This window comes from Cavia porcellus, unplaced genomic scaffold (assembly GCF_034190915.1).
Source record: "Cavia porcellus strain 051 isolate PalLab524CR breed Dunkin Hartley unplaced genomic scaffold, mCavPor4.1 scaffold_25, whole genome shotgun sequence".
Classification (NCBI taxonomy): Eukaryota; Metazoa; Chordata; class Mammalia; order Rodentia; family Caviidae; genus Cavia; species Cavia porcellus.
The window spans coordinates 40,393,296-40,414,996 of record NW_026947508.1 but is presented as its reverse complement, the minus strand read 5'-3'; the positions used below and the strand labels follow the sequence as shown (position 1 = coordinate 40,414,996).

Genomic DNA, 21,701 nt, shown 5'->3' with positions numbered 1-21,701 from the left:
TCTGTTAATGCAGTATTGCCAGTGTTTCTAGGTCCAGTCTTTTGCGTTCATGTAAATAGTAATCGTAATTTGGAAATGAAGTTCTCGAAACTAGTTTTTAACCAAAAGTAACCACTGAACCATCAACTCTCCATAATTAGTTGGACTTCCTAAGCTTGTGCCACAGCTTTTTTTTGATCACATATAGCAGGTATATATTTGTACATTTCAAAGCATTCCTTAATTCTGCCTTCTAGGGATTCTTTTCTCTGCTTGCTGTGTGTCTATGTTTACAGAATACCCAGATAATGTATACATTAGCAGAGTTTTTCAGGAAATTTTTTTGGAAAATGAAGGACAGGTAGTTTCACTAACAGTCAACAAATATTTTTTGAGCACTCATACCACTTCCTTGAAGTAGTATATTTAAAAATACCAAGTACTATATCTTAGACCCTGGAACCAGCTTTCTACCACTGAGAAACATTCTTCTGAGACCTTTACTACATCTGTCAGCCAGCTGAATAAAATAGACTTGAAATTGTCAATCTAACTTTTATTGGCTTTGATTTGATACAACAGAAAGTGTAGCACCTATAATGTCTAAAAGCAGGACTTTCTGAGGAAAGGTAGAGGATGGGGCATGGGGTGGGTAATAGGCTATACTACTGTAGACTGCGCAAGGTTTTTTATGAAAACCAATTATCTTGACTAAATGGGGTCAATCTTGTTAAGTTTAAATACTTTCTTTGAATTGTGCTTCTACTTTAAATATATTTCAGTAACTTAATTTTTACCTCTTATTTCTCAAGGCGACAGGGAATTCATTGACAGTTACAAATTTAAGGCTACCTGCTTCTCTTGCTTTAATACCTTTTTGAAAAATTCAGACGCCATTTTTATTTATTTCAAAACTTTTCCCAAGGTAGTTGGTAGGAAAAGAACAGAGATTGCCAAAATACTTGAAATAGAAAGCAAAACAGATAGGCTTGACATTTTCTTTGCAGCCAAGAAGTAACTGAATCCTTAAGTTAAAATTACTGGCTGATTTTGAGACTCTTAGCTCACTCTTCTGTTTCCAGAATCAGGTACTTCTGAAGACCTCCACAGTTATCCTCAGGAAAATTCTATTCCCAGCCATCCCTCACTGTAACTCAATTATGAAACATCAGAGTAAAGGAAACAAATTTGAAACAGAAAGACAGTATTAATATATCAAGCATGTTCTTTTCTGACCATATAGGCACAGTGGTGGTTTGATCATTTAGTATAGACTTTAAACATTGTCTTGTGCTAATATGGGAATGGGCAAGTGTGTGACATCAGGAATATGCTAAAAAGAGAAGGTCCTACAAGCAGAAGTTTCATCTGTTTGAATCCTGGCGTCTCATTCTTAACTACAAAATCTAGACAAGTCTTTTATTCCTTTGGAATCTTCATTTTCTTATCCATAAGACATAAAGATGTATATTTACCATAAAGCACTTTGAGTAGTCCTCTGTTTGAACGCCTGTTACAGTATATAACCCTCACTTCCTCTCTAGACTGAGAACTTCAAGGTCTTTTATATACCTGGTGCCAAATGCACAGTTGGGAACAAGGTCAGAGCTCAATGACAAATTACTGAAAAGGTTTATTGAAAACTGTAAAATAGCAGGTGGTACACACCTATAATCCCAACACTTGGGAGGTTAGGGCAGGAAGATTACTATAGGTTTGGTATCAGCCTAACCTCAAGATCCTTCTTAAAAAGAAAAATCCTAGAAAGACATTAGATAAATATAAAATATGCTATTGGCATTGTATATGTTTTGTTTAAAGGGTGTTTATAGAAATTTCTATTTCCTAATCCTAATGATTAGGAAATCTTTTGAGAATTAACTTGCTAAGCATTAAATGAGCTGCTTTCCTTGCTGAAAGAACATTTATTGGCAAGTTGTGTGTGGTCTATACTTCCTCTCAATTATGTAATAAAAGTACCTGGACTTGACTTGTCTCTCCTAAAACAGCCCAATCACATAACGATTATGAACCCCCTTTGGCTCATTCATACATTAGTCAAGGTCCAGAGTGTTTTAAGAGCTTATCAGCTTTATATAGTTATTAGTTAATTATTATAACCCAGGTTATTTGTGTTTGTCTTATTTCCTCTTACACTTTTACCTTCTACTTCAAACAGACTTCAGGAAGAGGAGAGACGTTTTGGGATATGTGACAACCTGAATATGGCACACACCCATGGGATGAGTTTTTCTTTACAATCTAGCTGAAATGTGTAAGAAATTCAGTGACATGCCTAAGAGCTGCGTTAGTTTAGACTGAGTGGTAAAACGTTCTCACTATCTGAGATAAATATATTCCTGAAAACTATATGTAAATCATATACTACATTAAAAGCACTTAGGAAAGTCTACTTATAATTAAATCCTTTAGCAAGTTTTTTTAATGAACAAAAATACATAACATTCTTAATTTTCATTTAGTGGGCTCAAAAACTCACCACCATCAATTTTTGTGAGTTTTTTGTGTGTTATTATTAAGCATGTTTATCTAGGTTTATTTGTTGAGATTTTATTAGATTGAAGAAGCATATAAGGTGATTAGAAATGTGGTTAAGAGATAAACAAAGATTTGTTCAGGAGACAAATATTTGTTGAGTGCCTAAAATGTGCCAAATGTATTCTAAATGCAGAATATATAGAAATAAACAAGACCAAATTTTAGAGCTTACATTTTAGTAAATTGCTTTCTATAGGGCCTTAATGCCAGTTTTTGGTATTAAAGGAAGCATATAACTAATCAGGTAGACTGTGACTTTTTTTTAAAAAATGGTCCAGATTTTATTCTGGAGGACCAGCCATTATCAATATTTTATTTTCCATTAAAAGGAAAAATGATTTTTAAAGAAAAAAGAAAAAGCACTCTCTTAGGTCTCTGCCTTCAGGCTGGCAAATCTCTAAACCATTCAAGAAATGTTGTTTCCCAAAGAAAAGTCCAAATGTCACTCAGTATTTCACTAGCATGTTCTTTATCTTCTATTTCATCTTGAACTTTGGGTTGATTTTTAAATTTAAGAAAACATTATTTGCTTTTTGAGAAAGAGATTAAAAATACTAATCTTCATAATGATATTTGAAAAGTTATAAGATCCCTTGCAGTTAATCCATTTAAATCTAAAAATAGATTTAAGAATTTGGAAATATAATGTCATTTACCACTAATGAAATTTATAAATCATTAAGAAGTTCCTTAATTAAACTAATCAGTATTTTTTATCACTTACTATATGTCTAGTCAGCTACATTAAGTGATTTACAGACATTCTAACAATCATATTATAGATGAGGAAACTTGAGTTCAAGGAACTTGAATAATTTACTCAAAATCATAGTAAGCTATGGAGTTGAAATTCAAATCTAATTCTTTCTGCTCATATTCTTTGCTAAAATTTTTAGTCGCCTAACTAAAATGTTGTATTGCCACTAGTCAGATGGCTCCAGTTAAAATAATTCAGTGTTAAAAGATACACATTTGTGTAAATAAAAGGATGATGTAGTTGATAAATATAAATGTAATCATTGTTGTACAAAATTAACTAATACATATGCTTTCTTACTATATGCTCTTTTTTTTTATCTTGGGACCCTGAGGGAACTTTGTGTATGTTTATGATTTTTCTTGTGTTTGCTTTTAGTGGAATCTAATCAGAAAAGCTCATTCCAGGAAATCCCCAGACTTAATGAAGAACTTCTCAGCAAACAAAAGCAACTTGAAAAGATTGAATCTGGAGACCTGGGCTTAAACAAAGTCTGGATCAACATCACAGAAATGAATAAGCAGGTAGCAAAAGTGTGTTTTTTTAATTTGTATGTAAGCAATGAATATTTGATTTGATTGGTTGGGTTTTTAGTTTGAATTTGTAGGTGCAGGGAATTCATTTTAGGGTGTTCAACTTTTTTTTTTTTTTTTTTTTTTTTTTTTGGTCCTGGTGATCAAACTCATGACCTTGCACTTGCCAGACAGGCACTTACACCACTGAGTTAAGTCTCTGGCCCAGGGTGTTTGACTTGTTAAACTGTGATTTTGTCTACTATGATCCCAACATGTTAAAATACATAACAGTTATACATTTACCAGATATGTAAAATGTTAACCCTTTCTGCAAATAAACAGTTCTACCAAGTTAAAAGCAATGTAGAAAGTTGGAAATTCTTGAGTTAGCTTTTCCTATGGAACAATATGGGTATCAAATAAGAGTATCATCTAGCCCCCAAGAAAATGGATAGACCATTTTTATTAAACAATGAAGATTTTTTTAATATTGTTAACAAACTTACAGATACAGCCTTATATTATAGTGCTATAAGCTATACTAAAACAAATATGTAAAGCATAGTAGCTAATAGTATACATTCTAGAATATCTTAGGAGCAGGTGATAAAGTTAGTTAATTACCTTGACCAGGCAAGCAAGCCTAGAGTATAAACTTTTCTGATCCCTAAATTAGCCAGAGCTCAGTAGGCATCACTTCCAGATGAGTCTGCCAGAACAAAGGGATTTTATTCTAAGGATTTTGACAAAGCACTTCTTCTGTATAAGGGACCATACTTGCCCTGTACTCATTTTTTTGTGTAGTTAGTAAAGATATGGTCACTGAAAACAAAACTCACGTACCAAATAAGCAATATGCATGCAAGTGCTGTTAAGAGTGAGCATGTCATTTTTGATGGGACTAAGAAGGTATTCTCTTCTTCATAGTAGAGTTACAAAGTTCAAAATGAGCCAGAAGGGAAGAGCACTGTGCTAGAAGAAAGTGCTTGCAAATGTTTCTGAACTATATACTTTTCAGTAATGGTTTGAGAGTGAGATAGTTCAGTACTTCAGACCATGAATCAGTGCTCTGGGAAAGTAGCTTCCAACTTTTGCATGGAACCCACAGAAAAGAGTGTTTTAAAAATTATCCAGTGGACATGTATATATCTATATGCAGTAGTTGAATGTGTCCCCCCAAAATTCATGTGTTGGACAGCTTAGCGGCACAGTGCCTGCCTGGCAAGTATGAGATCTTGAATTTAATTCCCAATAGTGAAAAAAAAAAGTTCATGTGTCAGAAATTTAATCTCCAGATTCATGTGTTATTAGTAGTTGGAGATGAATCTTTTGGGTGGTAATTAGAATTGAGTCATAAGGATGGGCCCTCTTGATGGCATCATAAGAAGCAGAAGAGAAAATCAGGCTGACTACTGCTGTCCCTTACTGTGATAAAACAAGAGGGTCCTCAGTAGATTCTGGTGCCATGTTCTTGGATGCCTCAGCCTCCATTACCATGAGCTAAATAAAGTTCTGTTCCTTATGAATCACTCAGTGTATAGTATTCAGTTGCAGCAACAGAAAATGGACTAAGATACTAGGTATTATTGAAATAAAAATTTCTGAAAACAGAAACACTATGTATAATGTCTTTTGACATTTCATTATCTTTTAGTTTAGTTTGCTTTTTAAAATGATGCATGAAGTTCACTGCTATAGTCCCAGCAGTATCTCTGGAGGCTGAGGCAGAAGTATCTTAAGTTCCAGGCCAGCCTTGTTACATCTCAAGTTCAAGGCCAGGCTGGGCTACATCACAAGTTTAAGCCCAACTTGGACTAGATAGTGAGACTGTCTCAAAAAAATTTGAGAGAATAAAAATTTTATTTGTGAAATAATTGATTGTAATATCTGTAAGAATGCTGTTGATATTTTAAGATTGCATTAAATCTACATAAGGTAAATCCTTGGTTTGTGAGCATAATTCATTCCAGAAACATGCTCATAACCTAAAACATTTATATATCAAAGCAATTTACTCATAAGAAATAATAGAAACTCAGGTGATTTATCCTACAACTCAAAAATATTCATATAAAAATGATTACAATACTGTAGTATAATGCAAAACAATAAAACACAAAATATAAAGAAAAATAAATTAACCTGCATTTACCTTTAAAAAATTTTGTGGTGGGGGCTGGGGATTTAGCTCAGCGGCATAAGCACCTGCCTTGCAAGCAGGCAGTCGTGAGTTCGATCCCTGGTACCGATAAAAAGGAGAAAGACAAAAAAAAAAAAAAAAAAAACTTTTGTGGCTAGTGTGAGACAGACAAGAGAGTAAGGGGTTATTGTGTACCATGACTTGCAGAATCACTACCTATTGGCTCAAAGGAATCTTTTTCCTTCCATGCAGGTTTAACAGGAAATCTGTCCCTTTTGAGGATTTCACAGAAATGTGACATTGCATTGTTAAACAGATTTATCACTCACACTGCTACAGGGTTAAATGGGTGGTGCTTTCTAGAAAACTTTGCAGGTTTATATATTTAACTCGTTTCCCAATCTCATTTTAAGTGAGGGATTTGTCTGCATTTTTCTCCTCCTCGGCAGCTAAGACCTCCTCCATGACCCCTTGCTGTTGGAGATGATCATCCACAACCCCACAGGGGAGTATGGGATTGGGAGAAAAGAACCATTAACTGATCTGTGATCATGTAACATTCAGTGTCATAGCAAGACATCACTCCTTTATCAAGTTAAAATATATTAGAGCCAAGTGTGGTGGCACATGCCTGTAATCCCAGCACGTGGGGATCTGAGGCAGATTCAAGCCTGGTCTGAATTACAAATGATACCCTATATAAAAAAAAATTATTATAAATGTTTGCTCATCTCACAGAATACTCACAGAACAAGTTACAATCTAAAGGTTTTACTGTATCAGTTTCGATAGTATGACCATTTTGACATTATTAATTCTGCCTATCCCGGAACAGAGGATAACTTGCCATTTTCTGATGTCCTCTTAGATTTCCTTTTTCAGAGTATTGTAGTTTCCATTGTAGAAGTCTTTCACTTCCTTTATTCAGTTAATTCCTAAATATTTAATTTTTCTTGAAACTATTGTGAATTATTGCAAAAAGTACCTGGATATGGAAGTATAGAGGGAAATTTACATCAGTCCTAAGTCTTTATATATTAAACTGGGGAAGAATGGACTAAAATGCTCTTCATTTTGGCCTCTGCATCATGCTGGCTCCATCAGTCAGATGCTAGGACTGACTGATGGAGCCAGCATGATGCAGAGGAATTTTCTGCTGGTATGGACTCAGAAAGATAGGCAATAGGTAAGCAAAGTTTCATGTTTGCAACAGGAAGTTCTGCACTCTGAGTGGTTTTCTAAATTTAATGCTACACATACATCTGTGGTGGTCCATTTGAGTAAGAGGCATTTCAACAAAAATCGATACAAAAATAAAATGAGTATTTAATTGTTTCTATACCTAGAGATAACTGTCAGTTATGATGCTTTTATTGGCATTTTTGAAAGCATTTCAAAGTGGCTTACACAGCAAGCAAATATATCACTTACAAGAACCCTTCTTATCACATGTGAGTTAAAGATAATACAGTCTGAAAAAAGCCATTAGTTCAAAAAAAATTAAATCAAACTTCCATGGGAAAATTTCTTAATAGCTAAAATTTTATTATATTTTTATTCATGAAACCTCTGTATTTTGGGGTTTTTTTTGTTTTTTGTTTTTTGGGGGTTCTTTGTTTCTTTGGGTATTTTGGGGGGGTTGCTACTGAGGATCGAATTCAAGACCGTATACTTGCCCAGTATGCGCTTATGCTAAATCCCTGGCCCAAAACTTCTGATTTTATACTCAATCCTCCCTCTCTACCATATAAGGAGTTTTCTCCCCTTTCCTTGAAGATCATTAATTCAACTAATGTTTATTAAACTACTTCTTTAGATCTAGGCTTTGGATTCTTAATCCATTCAGGCTATTATAATGAGTAAGTAACATAAACAACACAAGTTTATTGCTTATGTTTCTGGAGGCTTAGAATTCTGATTTCAAGGTACCAGCAGATTTAGTATCTGGCAAAGGTTCATATCATACTCTGCTTCATTCATTGTGCCTTCTTACTATGTCCTGAAATAGCAAAAGGAGAAAACAAGCTTCTTTAGGCCTCTTTTATGAGGATGTCTAATCCTATCCATAAGGGTGAAGCCCTCCCATATCATACCTCAAAGGCTCTGTGTCTTAATGACACCACATTGGAGATTAGATTTCATGTGAATTTTAAAGGCATGAACATTCAGACCATAGCAGATTCTAAAGCAAAATGATATGCTGTGATTCCTTCCCACAAGGGTCTTACAGTCAAATGGAGGAAATAGGATAGTAAACTAGAATAAACAGCCTGATAAACAATAAAATACAGTCCAAATGAGTACTGTAAGGGCATATTTATATATTCAATCAGTCTGGACTCTGATGAGGAAGTTTCCTAGAAATGCTGAACAAAGTCCTGAAAGACAAACAGGAGTCTACTAGTTGAATTCTGCAGAAAGAGAGAAGGATGCTTGCACTAAAACATAAGTATAGCTGATCCTCTTAATTTTTGAATTCTATATTTGAAAATTCATCTGTTCCCTAAAATTTACTGGTAGCCCCAAAATCTATACTTAGGAGCCTTTGTAGTCACTCACTGATGGAAAAATTTTACTTACCCAACACATGTTTACAGCTGAGGTCAAACTAGATGACAAGCTGCCTTCTTGTATTAGGTCTCATGCTGTAAACAAGTCTTTTGTGCTATACTTATATTCAGTAACATTTTTCATATTTTTGTGCTTTCGGTTGATTATTTTGCCATTTAAATGTCTCTCACAACAGCGCTAAAGTACTAGCTAGTGTTCCTAAAGGGAAGGAAACTGAGATGTGCCACATAAAGAAAATACATATGTTAAATAGATTCCCTTCAGGCATGATGTAATTCAGTATTAATGAGTCAGTACTGTGTATTCGATAAAATGTTTAAACAGAAAAGACATAATAACAAGGTTATATAGTGCATTGATCAATGGATGAAAACAGACTAACTCTGTGTTTCCTCAAAGAACAGTGGCTTGCTGCAGCTTTTTTAGGAGATAACTAACACTAATAGTAAGAATTATTTTGTATGTGTAAAAGCATAAACCAGTGAAAACATGTCATGTTCAGGGAATTTTAGTCATTCATTATAACTCTAGTTAGGTGGAAAGAGGCCAGAGATAAAGGAAGCCACCAAGAGCCATTTTTGAGAAGGACCTTCAGTACCCATCTGTAGTACAATCTGTATATCTCAGTTATTTTTGTGTACATCTGATTGGACTAGAAGGTTGTACACTGTCCTGAGCCTTAAGCATGATAATGAAAATGATGGTGGCAGCTGCAGGGGAGGTAATAGTAATAAAGATGATAACTGGCATTCATTTAATATTTTCTTATGCAAGCCACTATTAGATACACTTATGTATGATCTTCTTTCTTTGTTTCCATGAAGTAAAAATGGTATTTCATTTTACAAGTAAGAAAATCAAGGCTTTAAGAGGTTAGTTTGCCCACAGTTACACAGCTGTATAGCAGGGCTAATGTTAAAATATTTAAGTCTTGAGAGACTCTTTCCAAATTCCCATTCTACCTCCCATGTTTATATCCTTCGCAGGATTCAGAAGGCAGTCTGTAAAGTTGAAAGTATATAATGTTGAATTCTTACTGAGGGGTTGCGTGGTTGGGGGGGTGTCCCTACTCATAAACCATTCAGCTTTAATGACTGTCTGTTTTAGTAACTTTTTCTTTACTATTTAAAGAACATTTAACTTTAAACCCAAAGCCAAAAAGGAAAGAGCATTTCTGACTTTGTAGTATAAAATGGTACCTTAATCAAATGGTCTACAGTGGCTATTTTCAATTTTGCTAATGAAAAATCATGTAATATGCATAAAAGCCACGATTCATCTTTTGGTTGGAATGTGAGGGTTTTTTTTCTTTATGGTTTCTATTTAATTCAACTTAATAGATTCTTCAAATTGCAAAAAATGATTCTTAGCACACATTTGTGTGCTTGAATCTAATCTGACATTCTAGGTTTGCCTGTTACAGAACCTGAGAGGCTCCAGAGACAGTAATGGGAAGGTGCCCTTTATCTTTCCATTCCAGTTATGCACATGGATTTGCTGTAATTTCCCAGGTGTTGGCATTACTGCGCTGAAGAGGGGAAGACTGGAAGATGGAATCTGGTTTTGTAATATAAGAAATATAGCTGAGCCCTAGTGAGTAGTGTATGATCTGAATACAAAGCTCTAAGTGTGTTGGTGAGCTACAGAGTTGATGGTCAGCTCTCCTCAGTATACTCTTTCAGCAAGACAGCTTAAAGTCTAGACTGAGTGTGGCATGGTATGAGGTGGAATAATACTTCACCTAATCCTACCTGCATTTGCTTCAAGTTGCCTCAGAGGTATTTAGTTAATTAGAGCACTTGGAATAACTAAATTCTTGTCCATCAAATTTATTTTGGGCTGGTTATATTCATACTTTAGGGCAATGAGTGAAACATATCCTTCCTACTACTTCATGGGCATGCTCAGATGATCTTGGAAGGCCCAGTGGAGGACTTGGAAGAAAGAGACATCTCTTCCAAAAATCATGTGATTTCTTTTCATATATATTTTTTCTCATCTTTTGTCTTTTAAAAATTTGTAAGTAATATATGAATATATTATTATACAAGATTTTAAAAAGAAAATACATGTAGAACTCATGCAGATTTCCCTTTGGTCCCCGTCTGTCTGCCACCATTAAACGCACATGCACACACTCTGTTCTTTGTGCTCTCTGTCCTCATATTTATCCACTGTCTATAATGTGGGCTGCACTTTTACAAACCTCTAGGCATTTACAAAGCTTTAATAGCTTTTAATGTGAATTAGCTTGTGGGTTAGCCTGTGAGTGTAAATAAGTGGAGTCATTCAATATGTGTTGTACCACAGTTTGCTTTGCTCACCAAATACATCTACATCCTAGATGATAGGCATTTAGATTGTTTCTAGTTGCTTTGCTGTTACAAATAAAGAAGACACAAATATCCTAGTGCATGTATCTTTGTGCACATGAGCAAATAGTCAGAATCGATTTCAAGAAATGAAATTGCTGATTAAAGAACCTAAACACTTCAAATGTTGAAGGCTATCCCTAGATAAATTCTAAAACGGCTTCTCTGATTCATGCTCTCACAAACAATGCATGAGAATGCTTGTTTCTTTTTGTGCTTTTCAAACCTTAATATTATTCATATCTTCTAAAAGAGATAGATGAAAACTTCCTTGATGTAATTACTAATTTAAAGAGGTTTATAATTTACTAAAAGTATCTCTCTGTGTATTGATGTTTTTCACCTCTGTTTTTGAAGGGATAGAGTCAGAATGTTGATAAGTAGTCTGCATATTTTAGAGCACTTATGGAGAATTACATGTTTAAATGCTCATTAAATTTTACTAATAATACCTGTCACTTACTTGATGTTTTGTTTGTGCTACGTACTGTGCTCAGAGCTTTAGTTATGTATGGCATTTAATTCTTATTACCTCTGTTAGTCATTTGTCATTGGATTATATTTCATCCCAAATTTTAGTGGCTTAATGACAGCATTTATTCTTCTTTAGTTTCTGTTGGGGAACAGCTAAGCAGAATGCTTCTGGCTAGTCTCTAAGGCTAAGATACCAGCCAGGATTTCCTCGTCTGAAGGCTTGAATAGGCTTGGCAGGTCCTCTCAGGGCTATTGGCAAGAGATTTCAGTTTCTCCCAACCTGGGACTGTTTGGGTTTTCTTGCAAAATGGCAGCTAGCTTTCCCAGAGTGAGGGACCCAAGAGAGCAGAGAAGCCTTAGTTGCAATAATGCCTTTTGACATATGACCTAGTTTCCAAAGTTGCCAACTGTCACTTCACTAAAATTGTCTTTTCACTAAAAGCAAGTCACATAAGTTCAAACCATATTCAAGGGGAAGGGAATTAAGGTCTATCTTAAAGGGAAACTATTAAAGAATTTGTAGATTCATTTTTCAAACCATCACACACTCCTCTGCAGTGGTTATTAAACTTTTGATGGTAATGATGTTGTTGTTATTGCTGTTTTTGTTTTCATAGTCAGAGCACTATACTTGTGAGAAAAATAAGTTCATTATTTATGTAACTTTATTTCTGACCTCCTGGCCTTTCCCTCTGTTCTGCTTGGGACTAGCCACCTCAGGATCCATCCCAAGTATTAGTTCTCAGCCATTCATTCTTCTATTCATTCTTTAAATGCTTATTGAATTACTGTCTGTGTGGCAGGCGTGTTGTGGAATATAAAACAGACATGATCATTGATCACATGGAATTTACAGTCTTGTGGAGGAGAGAAACCTCAATAATTAAATCATTGTTGCTTTCAGAAGCATAGGAATAGTACTGCTGAACCTATGATATTGTTGTTCTCTACCCATTCCCCAATGCCACTGTCACACTTCTAACCTAGAAAGTTTGGCCGGTTTGTTTGTTTGTTTGTTTGTTTTTGAGACAGGTCTCCCCTGTAGCCCAGCCTCCCACCTCAGCCACCTGAGTGCTGGGATTACAAGCATGCACCACTACACCTGGCACCTGCTTTATTTTTATATATAAAACTTAACTTTTCCATCAGCATTTTCTTAAGTCCTACTTCAATAAAGCCTATCATTTTCTGCCTCCACTAATATCATTTTTAAATGATTTTACCCAATATCACAGTTAATGCTTAATTATTCCTTTAATAAGCCCTTTTAACTCCTTGAAGTAAAAGATTTAGGAGTTTCTTAATTCTTTTTTTTCCTCCTCATCTCTCATATCTAGTCCCAGCAAATCATGTCATCTTGATTTCTGCAGCTACCTTTGATGCAAGTGAAATCCAAGCCATCATTGTCTCTTATCCAGACTACCCAAATCATCTTCTTCCTAGACTCCTGTTTCCACAAGGTAGCGATAGTATAGTCACACAAGGTATCTACAACCATGTAATTATCATTTCACCCCTTCCCATTGCAACTCAAATATAATGCATATCTTTGTTCTGATTTACAAAAGCATTTCTACCAGTTCTGGCCCTTTTCTGTATCTCTAGCCAACTTCTACTACCTAAATACCTTTCTGTCCTTTAAATATACCAAGCACCTTCTTTTAATTGCCGTAGTAATTTCCTTAACCCTGACATGTACATTCAATTTTTATATGATTGATTCTTGTTATATAGATCTATTTAAATTCAGCTTCCCTATAGGCTCCAACTCGTTGTCTCAGCCTTCCAAAGTGCTAGGATTACAGGTACATACCACCACATCCAGCCCCTTCTGGAACCTTTTGATCCGAAGTAGCTACCAAGTCACTTCCACCTGGTGTTTTATACATAAAATTGTCTAAAATGTAGGAACCACAAAGATTCTAATATCTGTATTTTTCACTACTAGTATACAATAGAGCTTGACTCAGGAGGCTGAGGCAGGAGGATTGCCCCAAGTTCAAGGCCAGCCTGAATTATGTAGTAAAACCCTGTCTCACATACACACAAAAAAATGTATTTATGTGTATAAATGTGTATATATATATATATATATATATATATATATGGGCTTGATAAATATTTGTTGCATTAATGAATGAATGAAAAATGATCTTAAGCTTCTACATTCACCCCTCTTAAGCAAAAGATGGAAATGAGAACTTGAGTTCCTGAGTTACCAGGTTCCTCACTGGACTCCTTTGTTCATACCAACTTATTACTGATTCTTTGTTTTTCTGTCACCTTCTACCAGTATTAAACTCCATGAGAGCAAAGCCCCATGGGCTGACTTGCCACTGTCTCTTCAGTGCCTATAGCAGTGCTTGGCACAGAGAAGATGCCAAGCACTTGTTGAGGGAGTGATAGGGAATCAGTTTCTCCTTGGTCTGATGTCCATCTGCTGTCTACCACAGTGCTTAGTCTATAGCAAGTACCCAGAAAGTGAAATGGTTACTGTATAAAGGCCACTCTTCTAATTGCTATTATCAGATCTGTGTTTTTATCCTAGGATTTGGAATAGGAGAGCAGTTTATAGCTGAGAATCTTTGAAGAGTGTTTTAAGCTACACTGTAAAAATTGTTAGAATATGATTTTCATAGCCTAAAATTGAATGTTATGCAGGTTCTCCCAGCCCCCATTCAAGAAAGAAGTCCAGCTATTTAGAATTCTACCCTTAAGAAGCAGAAAGGAAGTCACATTTTTATTCAGTGCTTATTGTAATACATTCATTGCATCAGTCAGTGAGTCAATGGGTATTTATTGAGCCTTCAGGGTACAAAGTAGTACTTTGGTTGAGCTATTGAGTCTGAAATATTAATCACATTATTAAACCAAAACCAAATCCCCAAGCAGTTGAAAGTACTGTTCAAGTTGTTGGGATACAGTATATGTAGACTCTATTTTGTGATGATGGGCTTTTACTTTATAAAATATGTTCCCACTTGGACAGGAACAAAAGTTCAGTTAAATAACTGAGGTGTTATATTTTACCAAAATGAAATCTTGAAGTGGTTCTTGATCATTAGCTTTTTTCCTGTTCAATTGTTGAAGGATTGTATGGTAATTACTGCATCTGTTGGGTAATTTAAGATTTTTGGACCTTACAGCTGCCAGGACTAGAGTAAAGAATAATACCTGCCTTTCCCTCTTTGGCACTAGTTTAAATTGGGCAGGGAAAGAAGGTGTATTACTGCTGCCTTCCAAATCTCAGCTCTAGCCAAGGTACTATAGCTCCTCTGCTCCTGTGAGTTGCCAGGGTACATTGACACCTTCAACCACAAAGTTTATAAAAGAAGTGCATATTCTATAAATTCTGTATTCATTGCTTGTTGCTTTTTCCCTTCCAGATTTTTCAGTTGACTTCTGCTGTAAACCACCTCAAAGCCAATGTCAAGTCAGCTGCAGACCTAATTAGTCTGCCTAACACCGTAGAGGGACTTCAGAAGGTCAGTGCTATGTATGAGTACTGAGATTAACCTACTCCTTCAATTCTAGCTTCTTTCAGGTTTTCTTTGAAAGTCTGATATTTTAAATCATCTGCCCTGAGAGGGCAGTCATAGAGAATATCTTTATATTCTAAAGAATTCAGAACATCTTTCTTTTGATCTGGATAATCAGGCCATTAATTTGCAGAGGTTACTTTAGCTATGGTTTATATGAGTTCACATTTTTTGATTTGTCTGAGTCCCCAAATTGCTTTGCTGAAACTGTTACATTAAGCATATATGGGTTTGCCTTTCAGCCATTTCCCTTTCAATTTGTCATTTGCACTGTCTTCATAGAGGAACATAAATTATATATGAGAATTGCTCTAAATATCTTCTTTTATGGTTGAGAAAAAGTTGACAGTTTTTGTTATTGTGTTTGTAAAAAACAAGATGACAAGGGAAATATAAAAGTGAGACATTTCAGAAACAGGTGTTAGCAAGAGGGTAAAGCAAGGATACTTCCAAATACTTCTGCTAGGAAGTAGAAGTTGGAAAAAATCTCTTTGGAAAACAATTTGATGTTATTCTTACAAAGGTGAATGTGTACATCCTATAAGCAACTCACCCAACAGATGTCTACCCTAGACTGCAGAGCCTAGGTAAATAATCATTTGGAACTTCTGCTTACTTGATTCCTAGGATTCAGGCCTAGAGCTGGAGGCAAGGACCAAGCAGATAGATAATATTCAGGAATCCTTAATGCTTCATGGGGAGAAGGTACAGGGGTTGTAAGGAAAAAGAAAGTGCTGAAATAAACACAAGGAACATTCATACAGCAGGAAGAAGGAATTCAGAAGTAAGAAAACCCCAAACAGTGGTTATTAAGTCTAAGATCCTTGACTTTTGAAAGTTAGCATGATTAAGCACACACCTGTAATTCTAGTACTCGGAAAGCTGAGGAAGGATAGATAGCCACAAGTTCAAGGCTGGCCTGGGCTACATAGTGAGACCCTGTCTCAAGAAAAAAAAAGTTAGTGTGTGGTTTTGATTTGATCATATGCCAGAATCCAACTATCTATAAATGTGTTTTTCTAGAATAGTGAAGCCATAAAGAAAACGAAAATTTGTTATTTTCTAGCAACAGTCTCAGCCGGACATGGTGGCTCACGCCTGTAATCCCAACACTCAGGAGGCTGAGGCAGGAGGATCGTTGCAAGTTTGAGACCAACCTAAGCTACAAAGTGAGGTCAAGGCCAGCCTGAACTGCATAGAGACCCTGTCTCAAAAAGACAAAAAAAAATTATATATAGCTACAGTATCCATGTATACTCAGTCTCTATAGTTCATGTGTGCAGTATGATCATCTGTTTGCAACATAAAAAAAAAAGGATGGGGACAACTTTGACAAGGCCAGATTCTTGCCATTGTTCCCAAGAGCCAATGGGAAAAAAAAGTAGGCCAGCCGTGGGCAGGCCTCTTAATTTTACCAAAGCAACTCTGACAACCATGTATTAAAAAAAGAAATTAATTTGCCCTTGCATTCATTAATCCAGTAGTCGTTTGTGGAGCCTCCTCTAGTATGTACCTCCTCAGGCACTTTGAAGTTGGGAATACTAGTTTTAGAGTTTCATTGCCTACTTTATGACTCAGTCAGCTGGTTCCTTTAAAAAATTCCTAAACAAGAGCTTACTATCCATACACCCTGATGAGTTCAGACATCCAGCCAGGGAGGATTCTCTAACAGTTACATGTCTTTGAATATAGCTTTTGAACAACAACGTTTACATGGCATCTCAGCTTAGAGACTTCTGTTCAGTATATTGTCTCTACATTCTGTGCATTGATGATGCCACACTGCTTTTATTACAGGCAGCTCAGTCTTGTAGTGTTAAGTCATCCCAAACACCTAACTTCAAAGTTTATCATATTATTTCTTTTTAATTGAAATTTTAATTTTAGTTGAAAAGCCTAGGTCTACCATACGATCAGCCATTTCTTCCTAAATACTATGACGATGCAAAACTAATGATAAAGGGAAGTAAAGGCATAAACCCATGTAACAGCTTGTACAAGAATGTTTATAACAGTTTTACTGTAATCATAAATACTGAAAACAACCTAAAAATGTCCCTCAGCAGGTGAATACACATTGATACATCTTTGCAGTGGAATGCAACATGCTAAGTAACTAATAAATCTCAGTTACTTTTGGTAAAAGAAACCATATTAAAAAAAAAATGTGTACTCATTGGTTGCATTTATGTAAAATTTTATAAAATAACTGATCAGTAGTGACAGAAAGTAGAACAGTGATTGCCTGAATACAGGAAGAGAGAACTTATAGGCTTACTTGATCATGGTAATAGTTTCACAGGTATATTTATATCAGAATAATTAAATTATACATTTTGAATATGTGCAGTTTATTGCATATCACTTATATCTTCATACAACTTTTAAGAAAAGAAACTTGACATTCCTGTGTTTCTCCATTCAGAGTGTAGCTTCCATTGGCAATACTTTGAACAGCGTGCATCTTGCTGTGGAGACAATACAGAAAACTGTGGATGAACACAAAATAACCATAGAATCATTGCAGAGTGATATGGTAAGGAAGTCTGTAAATGCTGCAGATAGGCAACATGTTCTTACTCACCCTTTTCTATGTCAACTTTCCACTGATCTGAATAGGACAAACTATGCATCTGTTGGAATATCTAATAAGTAACATGTACGGATTGTTCTTCAGTCTGTAAGTTAAGCATCTAACTTAAGAGTAGAAAGTGGATCTCTAACAAACTTGGTCCTCGAGGAGATGATGATAAAACAGTTACTGAGGATGAAATGGGTAGGATGGAAAATAGGAAAGAAGGAAAAGGAAGTAGAGAATTGTCTCAATTATTTGGTGCTACATAGCAGACTGCCTCAAGACAAGTTATGATTTCTAACTATTCTGAACATCAGAAACTTAAGCAGTTTTATTCTCAAGTGCTAAGAAGCCAAGGCAAGAGGTGATCTGGAATATGTAAGCCCATATTGAGTGTTCCAGCTCCAGCAGTATCTTAGTAGAATGCAAGCATATGTGTGATCTCAGCCCATACCACATGGAATAGGAGAAGCACTCCACCCAGCTGAGCACATTCAACCAGCAGAATCATGCGAAAAAATTGTTGTTTTAAATCTTAAAGTTTGGAGATAATTTGTTATGCAGTGACAGATAGCTAAGACAGAAGCAAAAACTTGCAGTGGCTAGGAATTGTTTTTAAATATCTCTAGGTCTCCTAACGTTACTCTAGATGTTAACTGTCCATAGCCATTCAGAGACCTTAATCAATGGATAACAGCTTCATGGAAGTTTTATATAGAATAAAAAGTGACAACACATCCCTTGCTGTCTTTCTGGGAAGACAAGTTACATGTACATGAAATCAGTACTATTCAAAGCACACAAAAGTTCCCTAGCCCGTTGATTAATTTCTAGAACTGCCCATGTTCTTTCATTCAGAGTTATTAGTTTAAACTAGGAAGTCTGTACCAAGGATAACTGAGCTTTTTAAGAGAACTCCAGGATGGAGGAGTTTTCATTTTCTTTAGAACCAGTATTCCTGTTATTTAGTGGCGGCCTACCCAGAGGAAAAGCATTGATCTAAGTGTCCAGACATCTGGCTTCTGGTTCCATCTGCCATAGTGTAACTCCTTGACCCACAGTAATAAAGAACCTATGGCTCAGCAATTCTTTCATCTTATGTATATTCTCAAATAATGAACAATTTTCTTTTTTGTTTTTTTATACTGGGAATCAAACTTACAACCTTGGGCTTGCCAGGCAGGCACTTATGCCACTGAACTAAATCCCTGGCCAAATGAACCATTTTCTGAAATGCCTCTTCCCAATTGAAAAATTCGTTTGTCTAGAATCTTGAGTTTTTCTTCCTTTCTCTTTAATGTTGCTTTTATGTATTATAAAACAGCTTTGCTCAATGTCTAGGATTTCATATTGCAAGAAAAACAATTTGTTTTAACCAATTGTATTCTATTGTAATTAATCTACCTCTTTTGAACTTCCATGACTACCAATAATAATCCAAAAACTGACATACTTTATACTAAGTTATAGTTATAAACAGTAAAGGATTAAGACAGGCAGTTTTTCCCACTAATGTGGAAAAATATATACAGTATAAGCATAACACACCTTATCTCTACAAAGAGAGTCTAGTGTGGAGGGAATGGGAAAGGACGGTAACCCTCCAACATAAATCTTGGCATGAGTTATAAGGGAAACACTATAATATGCATGATCATTGGTTGTGTTTCATGTCTGATGCCAGTGGTTGTATGATTGGTTGCTTTTGTGATGTTGAAACCCTGTTGGACCAATAAAAATGATGGCACCCTCCCAGATTCAGACTGAGTTGGTCAGGGGAACATTCTAGTGATTCTTCAGTTTCTCTGGGAGTACAGATAGGGGACAGAAAAAATGTTTTGTTCAGTTTATTTCCATTATCAAAAGCAGACTAGAAAGTTCTCAATCCCCCGGAATAATCTGGGCATTACTGATCCTATCCATCCTTCACGCTGAGCATCCCCAAAAGGTTGTGGTGCCCCCAGGGCCTCACACTAGACTGACCACACTATAGATTCATAGGGTGCTTGTAATTAAAACCTGTGAATGTACCCTGGAGAGGCTAGAATGTTCAACAGCCACCCTAGTTGGTTCAGTAGACCTAGTAATAACTTGCTCCCTGCACTAACCTCCATCCATTTTAACAGAATCAGCACTTCTTGAAGGAGACCAACAGAAGTAACCAGATCATTCCACCACCTTCAGCTACTTTAGAACTTGACAATAAAACCCACAGTGAAAATTTGAAACAGGTACTTTTTGTCTACTATAGTGGGCTATGGAGGAAGCCTGAGGAGTATGGGCTTAATGCTGTGATGCCTCAGCATGGGCTCATCTATCTCTTTGCTTGCCAGAGAGCTTAGCACAGATAAATGTGTGTAGATATCTTGGGGATCCAAAAAGCCACCCTGTCTCTTCCTTGACCCTCTGCTTTTTCCTGTGTGTGTGTCAGTGGAGTAAATTCCTTTTCCTATCTTAAAAGTCAGAATGGCCAGATTATCCTGAAACTCTATGAAAAATAGCAATCTTGTTAAGTCAAAGAGAGATAGGTAGCAGATTATTCCAGAGCAATGGCTATTTTGAACCACAGTAATTCTAAGAATGTTAGGAAACATATCCTTAAAAACTGGGATTCTCTAAAGTCTAAAGATGAAAGGCAAGAGAGGAGAAAAAAGGATACTGGATTCAAAATCACCTTAAAGAAAATAAAGGAAATCTCCACTAAGAAGAATTTCCATCCTGAGTTTAATGCCCTTTAAGCCCTATAGTCATCATTCCTTTTTAAGTAGCAATCAGTACCAGAGGACGTCAATAAAAATAATTGAAGCTTGTACTAAATAATGCACTACTTGTTATAGTTTTGTTACATGAACCAATTCAGTAATTGGTATTGTTCCTAAGGTAGTTTTGTTCTGACAAATTAGGTTAATGGGACTTTCTGTTAATAAGCCAACAGGCTTTCCTGCAAACAAGTGAGGAAAACATTGGGTAATCAATTCCCAAACTCCTCACTTTTTTCAGACCAGGGAGAATCATGTAGGTAGTCTCTTCCCTCTTTCCTTTCCTATCTGTCTGGGATCAAACAACTCCAGAGGGAGTAAACTGGGAACAATTTGGAGTGTGAGGGACAAGGCAGAGAGAGACAATTGATATTCACAACTAGGAAAAGAAGTTTGCTTTAGTAACTTAACACAGTAATGGTTGATCAGTGTCATTAGCCTGTTTGCCTAACATATGTCTTTAGCTGGATTGTGCAACTTGCTTTATTTCCACTCTAGGATATCCTGTACCTTCATAACTCTTTAGAAGAAGTAAATAGTGCCCTAATGGTGTACCAGAGACAAAATGATCTTAAACTCGAGGGAATGAATGCAACACTCAATAATGTTACCCAAAGAGTAAACCTGATAGAAAGTGACACGATTGCTCTGACCAAGATAGAAAAGAGAGCAAACCTGACCTCTAGCATGGTAAGCTTTTCAGATTTTTTGGTGACATAATCCGTGTTGAACTGTGTTTTGTCTCTACCTAGGTGACATTTCACCATCTTTTGAGAACAGTCTTCTGGCAAATTTGAGAGGCTACACATTTGTATTATGTTTAATCAGTGTCTCCTTTAATGTTTACACTAGTTCTGTGATATGAATAGCATAGGCAGTGCTGTTCCACTTTGGAAAGGGAGATACTTAGTGGTTGCCGAAGCCTCACCCTACGTGGTTGGCAGAGATGAATGGTTTGTTATGCTGCAGTGGCCCATTTGGTGGGAGGCTGTGGTACATATTTTCAAAAGTGCATCTTAATATTTTTCTTTTCAAAGTATTAGAAGTTTAAATGTATTAGAAGGGAAAGTATTAGAAGGGAGTGATGACAATGACTATTACAAATAATCTTTTGCCATTTCTTTAAGCCTAAACTTAGCTTTCAGATTTATCCTATTTCTACCACAGGTTAGGGGGAGCTCTTTGACCTAACGTCAAGAAAACATTTAACCCAGATCAGGTCACACCAGATTAACTTACAAAGTCATTGAGTCCAACCCATCATTTAACTAACTGATTTTAATAAGTGACCAATCCTACGGTTTACTGGTTTTTATGTTCTTATGGATAGAATTTTTTAAAGTTACCTTTCATATATACATTACAGTGAGATCCCTGTAGATTATTTTTAACAATTGCAGACCTTAATTTAAAGATTTCATACACGAAGATGTAGACATGTATTAAAATAAAATAGAAACC

General features: G+C 35.9%; 1 protein-coding gene across 2 annotated transcripts in view; it reads left to right on the top strand.

Annotated features, from left to right (window-relative positions):
* Efcab14 (EF-hand calcium binding domain 14) overlaps positions 1 to 21,701 on the top strand; it is a 39,007-nt gene that overhangs the window by 5,522 nt on the left and 11,784 nt on the right. For both annotated transcript variants that reach the window (XM_013144216.3, XM_013144214.3), the window contains exons 3-7: positions 3,674 to 3,819; positions 14,754 to 14,852; positions 17,332 to 17,442; positions 19,608 to 19,712; positions 20,739 to 20,930. In XM_013144216.3, the coding sequence (XP_012999670.1) occupies positions 3,674 to 3,819; positions 14,754 to 14,852; positions 17,332 to 17,442; positions 19,608 to 19,712; positions 20,739 to 20,930 (653 nt within the window). The remainder of the gene's footprint in view (positions 1 to 3,673; positions 3,820 to 14,753; positions 14,853 to 17,331; positions 17,443 to 19,607; positions 19,713 to 20,738; positions 20,931 to 21,701) is intronic.